The sequence below is a fragment of the Diadema antillarum genome, unplaced genomic scaffold (genome assembly GCF_040938485.1).
Source record: "Diadema antillarum isolate AM-2024a unplaced genomic scaffold, OU_Dant_1.0 scf00000049, whole genome shotgun sequence".
Lineage (NCBI taxonomy): Eukaryota > Metazoa > Echinodermata > Echinoidea > Diadematoida > Diadematidae > Diadema > Diadema antillarum.
The window spans coordinates 635,001-642,877 of record NW_027270938.1 but is presented as its reverse complement, the minus strand read 5'-3'; the positions used below and the strand labels follow the sequence as shown (position 1 = coordinate 642,877).

The 7,877-nt window shown below is 40.3% G+C and overlaps 1 protein-coding gene across 1 annotated transcript; it reads left to right on the top strand.

The window, feature by feature from the left end:
- Positions 1-486: 486 nt before the first annotated feature.
- Positions 487-6,796, top strand: LOC139715488 (uncharacterized). Its single transcript, XM_071627058.1, has 5 exons — positions 487-624; positions 1,308-2,582; positions 3,324-3,452; positions 4,798-5,005; positions 6,508-6,796. The coding sequence occupies exons 1-4, from the start codon at positions 561-563 to the stop codon at positions 4,965-4,967; spliced, it is 1,638 nt and encodes a 545-aa protein (XP_071483159.1). The 5' UTR covers positions 487-560; the 3' UTR covers positions 4,968-5,005; positions 6,508-6,796.
- Positions 6,797-7,877: the final 1,081 nt, after the last annotated feature.

Here is a 7,877-nt window from a genome sequence, read left to right as displayed (position 1 = left end):
TACAAGTAATTCACGTAGTATGGAAGTGACGTTACAAGTAGAATGAAAATGAAGTGTACGGCCGGCATTGTGCTCGGGCAAATATTTCTTGCTGGCTTAAATTGGTATGTTAACATATCTCAATTCATATTTCATTATCATCAGAGAGGAAATAGAAATAGCTGCCGATCGGAACAATACAGGTTTTACATAAGTTATGACTAAGGAAGGCCAAGTTTTTGCGTGGTGGGATTTTTCTTTTCATTATTCAACTTTTATGGGCAATCCGAGCTAACAGGAAGTCGTTCGGTTGATGTGGGTAAAGACTGCGTCTGCGCGGATTTCCTTTTTTGAAAGGAGGCACGCGCTCGCCTCTTCCATAGACGTCACGTAACACCTTGTTACCAACGTGGAAGCAGCGAAATGCTCCAAGGTTCTCCCGTAAAGCCAATGCAGGTCTAGGCTATATAATTAATAGTAAAACATTCCCTGTGTCAGTGTCTAGTACCTCCTTGGTCAGTGTGATGAGCAGAGGTTCAAACCGGTATATGAAAGAGACTCGGTCAATCTAAAGGGAAAACATGGCCACATTTACATCGAGGTCAACACTTCTTTGCGCTGTTGTCTTGTGTACTTTCATATGCAGTGAGTATGATTTTTTCTTACCTTCTATCTACCTTTTTCCTTCCTCTTTCCCTAACTTTACCATCTCTGTCATTAGCATTTTGTCTCGATTAATCACTCTATATCCTTCCCTCTGACTGATTTTTGTTTATCTCTCTCTCTCTCTCTCTCTCTCTCTCTCTGAAATAATTCATTATGATATCTTCTTAATCCGTTTTCAAACACGGTCTGAAACGTTCTTTCTGTCAAAGGTAGTTGACGTTATCCAGTAAGAAATTCTTCCTATATTACATGCATAATCATATTGATTCATTTGGATGACTACTTTTATCACACAATCTCTGTGAAGCTGAAGTGAAATGTCAAGAATCTCCTTTCCAACATTTCGTTTCAAACTGTATACATGTCAGAGGACCCACTTGACTGAGAATTGTAAATCATCGATTTCTGAGTATATTGACAGGGAAACAATTTTTTTTTAAATCTTTAAGAGATGCAAACACTCTATCGTTCCGTCTGTTTTATCTTACCCTTCTAACCATATTCTCAATGCATTCAAATAACTGTCGTTTCTCTCACTTACACACGCATGCAAATACACACACATGGTATGTAATTTGTAGGCCTACTACCTGTTAAATTAACATACTCCATCTATCTATTTCTTAGATACATTTTGAATTACTGCTTTCTATCTAATTCAGATGTTGTGGCAGGAGGACCTGATAATGCAGGCACAAGCTTTGTCATTCCCGCCTTTTACACGACATACAACGAAGGCGTCGAGTACGACGACAATCCTAAACTCTACATAAGCGGTCTGGAGTCGTCTGCCAGTATCAACCTGACCATCGCTGGAAATGATGACGAGCGACTAACGTTCTCGGTCGGCGAGGGATGCACAATACCCGCCCTGATGAACTGCAGGTTATCTGCCAAGTCCATTGGCAAGACCCTGAGCGCCATCAAAATCGAAGCAGATAGTCCAATTGCTGTCCGTATGCATCAGGAACATCTGAGCCCGAACATGCCGACATCGTTTCTTTCCTTTCCAACCTCGATGCTCGGCACCGACTACTTTGTCGTTGATCCCGGGAATGTCGCGTCACCGACGGAGCTGTTGATTACGGCCGGTGAGGCTGGAGCTCGTCTGGACTTTGCGCCTAGTTCGTCGGTAGATTTTGACGGCAGAAATCACCACAAGGGTGATGTCTTGCAGATTAATCTTGGCGCGTTTGAAACACTGGTCGTCCGAAGTCCCGGCTATCTGACGGGAACTGAAATCAACTCCGACAATCCCGTATCGGTAATAGTTGGTGATTTTTGCTCGCCAAACATGCAAGAGGGTACACTATGCAGACAGCCGTATCAGTTACTCCCTTCCGACAGATGGGGGCAGAGATTTGTCGTGACGTCATTCGTAACTTCTGAGGACAGCATCTACCAGATATATGCAAGTTCCGACGACACCACAGTCCGTCTGCTCGGCGGAGGGTCCGAAGTCTCGACGGTGCTGAACAGCGGCGAGTCGTCGCTAGAGACCGCGCGTGGCGGCAGCGTCTACGTGGTGGAATCCGACAAGCCTGTTTACATTTTGCATCATGCCGAAAACGGACAGGCGTTGACGGCTGTCAGTGCAGACAGTCAGCGGGTGACTGGTCGAACCTCGGTCCCCGTAATTGCTGACGAGACCCGCAACGCAGAAGCCCGCGTCCTCATAACCACAGACTGTGCGAACTCTGAAGGCTTCCTACTGGACTTAGAGCCTCTACCTAGGTCGAAGTCAGTGTTGAGGTCGAGCGATGGAAACGATTGTGTGGTTACTGTTCCCATCGAACGCGGTAATCACATGATCAACCACGACTCACCTGATGTCTCATATTCTGTTACTGTTTACGTCACTGATGACGACATGTCTTATGCACACTTAGCCAGTTTGTCAACAGATAGCGGCAATTCAGACTCGAATCCTCTGCAAGGTGAGGAAAAAAACATCTCCTAAGATGACGTTAGCTTTTCTATCGTAATGATAACAATATATGAGCAAGTTAAAAAGAAACGGCAAACATCATTACCGGATGATTTCCATTTCTTTCTTATTGTTATTGATATTTATACATAACCTTGATAAGGGGCAAATTGTGTTTATTGTGTATCGAAAGGAGAAGGTACTGATATTCTGTAGGATTTTAGCTATTGTTTCATTTGTTAGAGTATTTATGTTAATATAAGATACGTTATAATTATTTGTTTTTCATGTTTTATGATGTTGGCAAAATGATGTCTCTCTTATGTCTTATATGTCATTTGGATGTTGTTTGTGTTACTGCACTGTATAATGTTATTTTTTGTAAAAAGCATGTAAACAAAACAATATCCATGATATGGACAATAAATGAATGAAATTGAAATTGAAATTTAAGATTTGAATTGAGGGGATGTAGGCATATACTAAGGTACCAAACATTACCCATATCGTGAAGACACAACAAGGCTAATAAAGTTACCTGTAAACACATATCCCCAAAAATAAACTCACCCAAACGTCATTCAATTACAACTTTACTTTTCAATGCAAAGGGTCATTTAAAATGCATTTTCATTTAGAACAAGAAGCTATAATCACTGGTGCACCATATTGTTCGTCTAACTGAAAATAATCGTTTTCTGGATTGACAACAATAGTGAAGCGTGACTTTGGAACTGATGGTTTCTAACAGGTGCCGGAGCGAAGGGCGTACGTTCTTTCCAGACGAGGCTAAAGGCAACCAGCGGTCTCCTCCTGAAGTGGAAACCCCCGGCATCCTGGCCCGGTGAGCCCATGGGGTACCGTATCCAGATCAAGTCAGGTACGAAATGCTTTATTCGCTTGCTGTCTTTGGCAAAGACTACGCGATATGAATATATTTAATTCTGCTGAGCAGGTGACCATCATTTTGCCTTCAGATGACATTGGCAGAACTCTTTGATGATCGCAATTTGCCTTCATATCTAAGCTGATCTAGTGCGTGGAAGATAATAAAAAAGTATAAAAAGGTATAAAAACATCGTCGACAATAATCCACTGAGGAGACTATCGAAAGCTTTGTTTACACATGATTTCACATGTTCCGCTTACTTTTATATTGTCATTCCTGAATGGATTACTTAATATTTGCAAACAAGACCCGAAATACGAGGATTGATAGTTCTATACATGATTTTTGCGATTTTTTTTTTTTTTTTTTTGGGGGGGGGGGGGTGCTGTTCGTTATTCCGAAGGTTCGTTAATCCGAATCACACAAATTCCCTATACCTAGAGGTTCGTTAATCCGAACATGAAAAAGGGTTCGTTAATCCGAACATTTGTGACGATATTCCGAAGGTTCGTTATTCCGAAGGTTCTTTAGTCCGAAGGTTCGATGTTCCGAAGGTTCGTTAATCCGAAAATGTGATGAGGTTTGTTATTCCGAAGGTTCATTAATCCGAAAATGAAATAAGGTTCGTTATTCCGAAGGTTTGTTAATCCGAAAATGAAACAAACCTCGTTATTCCGAAGGTTCGTTACGGACCCTATATCACTTCGGATCAATGAACCTTCGGAATAACGAACCCTATTTCATTTTCGGATAAACGAGCCTTCGGAATAGCGAACCCTATTTCATTTTCGGATTAACGAACCTTCGGAATAACGAACCTTCGGACTAAAGAACCTTCGGAATAACGAGCTGTAACTTTTTTTTTCAAGTCGAGAGTTTATCCCTTTGCAGATGTATTTTGAGATTCTTTGAAATGAGATCATACGCACTTCTTTTGAGTCGTATGTATATATATATCTAAATATTTCATAATCATGTGTGTGTGTGTATGTATGGACATAAATTATGATGATTATGATGATTTCCAACATTTGTATATCTGTTTAAAAAAAACACGCAAAAAGCCCCTAAAAGGGGCAAAGGGCCAAGGGAGTTAGTAATCAAATGTCTGGTGAAAAAAAAAATGTGAGTCTTGAGCGAAGCTTTCAATAAAGTGCTCCACATTGTCAGTTTCACGGAGAATGAGATCTTATCAACATGATTAAGAAATTAGGGCGAATTTGTTCGTGTCTCGCCATTTTATGTGTTACGTTGTTGTTTACTTCTTGTTTCAATGAAGACGTAATGCACTGGAAATAAGATGGCATTAAATTTTTGCGTATGTTATTGTTGTCAGTTGACGACCGTGCATTCTGCCAGTGCCGCAACGTGGTCATACATAATCCCCGTCGCACCTCGTTCTGGCTCCGGAACTTAAGTGCTGATGTCCGGTGGGTCGTGGGCGTGCGACCTTTCGGAAGTCTCGGCAGCGGAGAAGTCACACTGCGAATCGTCCGGACAGCATAACCAAGCCATAGACGTAGATGGCGCCTCTTTAACAATAGGTAGAAGCCACGATAATGAGCCAGTTCATAGTTTCACTTTGCGTATGAGCAGATAGAGTCATTTGAGAAGACAGGCATTTTGGTTTTTAAATGTACTGAGATAAGCATCTCTGATGTAACGATTATCCGTGACGTAATCTTTATAAATGACACCGACCATGGCGACAAAGTGTTCATTCTCAAAATCCTAGTATGTGGCATTATTATAGACAAGGTGTATTAAAGTATTCAGTTGTTACTACCAAAAAGAATACAAACTAATTGAAATCTAAATTCACACTCCAATTTCAGGTGCAAAACATTGTGAAGTATCATCAGAAAACCACACCCTTAAAAACATATGTATATATATATATATATATATATATATTTTTTTTTTTTTTTTTTTTTTTTTTTTTAAGCGCAGCTAGATCAATATTGACGAAGACATAATCCTTAGAAGCACAAGCATGGATAAGAAAACTACTTTAGCAACTATCATGCTTCACATACTGTTTGAAACACCAATGAGTTTATTATAATTTGGATACCACGGAGCGCTTTTAGCAATTTCTTATTAGTAAATGAATAATTCTCAATAATTGGTCATGGTTACTTTTGAAATACACTTTGAAGAGAGTCATCGTGACTACATCCTAAATCACTGCATGATCAAACTCTTTTGATGTTAAAATCGGGCACTGTTGAGAAACCTTCACGATGTAAAAGGATTTTGTGCAAAAGGAAATTAGGGTGCGAAGAACTAGATACGTATCTATGAACTGTACTGTAAGTGACGCATTAATTCAGGTATTTGATTGTCATCACTTTCCTAACGGTGTTGATTCGAAGCTCTCGATTTTTTCTCTCCAAATATTCAGGCGTTTTCACATCAGCCCGATGACAATCCAAGCTCGAGATATTTTTCGCGATCGCAAATTAGCGCGCTATTTCATTTCCTATTCACATCAGCCTTAAAAGAATTAGCCCGAATTTTTTTCGAGCTAATTCGACAGCTGAGCATGCGCAAACAGTGTCAGGTATACCAGTAGAGCGCACACTTTCGGGTCATACACGCTAGGCATGATGGGATGCATCGCGCTAATTTCTTGAGGTGATTTCGCATTATCAAATAGCGCTCTAGTTCGCTATGTTATCCCGCTATTTCAGAAATTTCCCGAGTTGGACTCGAGAAATGTTCTCAATCAGAGCGATACAATTAGCGCGCTAATTTGTGTTCACATCATCGAATAGCGTGCTATTTCGTGATCGAGTTAATTTCCCAAATCAGAAAATATCGCGCTATTTCGAAACATCGGACTGATGTGAAAACGCCTATATGTTTGCTTATGTATGCATACTTCCTAACTGCTTTCTTCTGCTCTCCTAATGATGCTGTTTTTCACCCCCTGTCTGTCTGTCAGTCTGTCTGTCAAAGAGCCAATCATTGCCCACATATATCATCTCACCCCCCCCCCTCTCTCTCTCTCTCTCTCTCTCTGCCCCTGATGTCATCATATCAGCGAGTTCCTGGAGATATACGAACTCACTATTCCTCAGCGTGTGACTGCGACATCGACAGTTGACTGAAGTTACCACGAGAGAGAGAAGAAAACAAACCAAGAAGATATTAAATCTCGTTACACCAGAAGACTTCAACTCCTGACATATACTGACAGCATAATCACTCGACTGGATTTGGTACTTCCTGGAAAACAAATTCCTAGGAAGGCTCTGTGAAGTCAGTGCAAACAAGCTACGCCACTTTAGTCAAATTTTCTGAGAAGATGACATTGCAAGCGGATTTTACCTGTTTCCTACAAAATTCTAAAATAATATTGGGTTTTGTGCAAGGTTTATCAGGTTCACGTAAGTATAGGCATGATAGATTGAATAAGATAGTACTGAGGAAGAAAAGAAGATAATACTTTTGATGAGTTACTCGATTTTGTTTCCATGTCAGACCACAATATTCACTCAAATAGAAGAAATTGAGCTCGTCTCTTATCACTCTCAGTTTGTCAATATTTTGTATCATTATTTGGGTGAAAGCTAATTCGGGTCACGTGCACTTTGTACAATATAATACTATAGTCACAAATTAATGTTTTTGTATGTGTTTTTTATTACTATTCTTTCACCATGATTTGGAATTATTTTTAGCGAACGGATTTCTTTTCTTAGCAATACCATCTACTTGAGTAAAGCGTATACTCAAGTAGTAATGCTTGAGTAATGGGGGTGCTGTGGCATCGTGGAGAAGACTCCCGACTCCCGATCGGAAGACCCGAGTTCGAATCCCGCCCAGTGCGGACGTCCTTGGACAAGATGTTTTTACCCACTATGTCCCTCTCGACCCAGGTGTATAAATGGGTATCTGGCAATGCTAGGGTAATAATACTGGCAGGGCCCTCTGGTAGAACAGTGCCAACACTGAAGAGGCTAGCCTGGTAAATAATACCTTACTGTTATCATTATATTGCCTGTAACATATCTTCTTTCATATCATGGATAATGTTCGGATTTAAATGCGGTTCAAAATCTTTAATACTAAAAATCAAATTACAATTAGAGATTATCATGGCATTCAGTGCCATTTCATATGAAATGATCGACGTTGAAATTTAAGTCACTAACGATTACTTCTACAAAGAAATGTACGAACGAAATTGATTGCACTATTGTGTCCGTGCTTACCCCTTTTGCTAAATAAAATGGTCTCATCTGCGAAATCTATTGCCTTATGCCGAAAATCTATTGCCTTATGCCGATCTGTTTCTTAAGCAAAAAATAAAATGGCAGTATATTGAACAAAGAGGATATTTGTCCCTTACTTCCTACAACTTTCTAAGTCGAAGTTCTCTCTCTCTCTCTCTCTCTCTCTCTCTCTCTC

What these genes read in the sequence shown, in the direction of transcription:
- LOC139715488 (XM_071627058.1), top strand. Translation starts at nt 561, where the DNA reads ATGGCCACATTTACATCGAGGTCAACACTTCTTTGCGCTGTTGTCTTG. An exon ending in CTTGTGTACTTTCATATGCA is followed by an intron (nt 625 to 1,307) that starts GTGAGTATGATT and finishes TATCTAATTCAG; the next exon opens with ATGTTGTGGCAGGAGGACCT. An exon ending in AGACTCGAATCCTCTGCAAG is followed by an intron (nt 2,583 to 3,323) that starts GTGAGGAAAAAA and finishes GGTTTCTAACAG; the next exon opens with GTGCCGGAGCGAAGGGCGTA.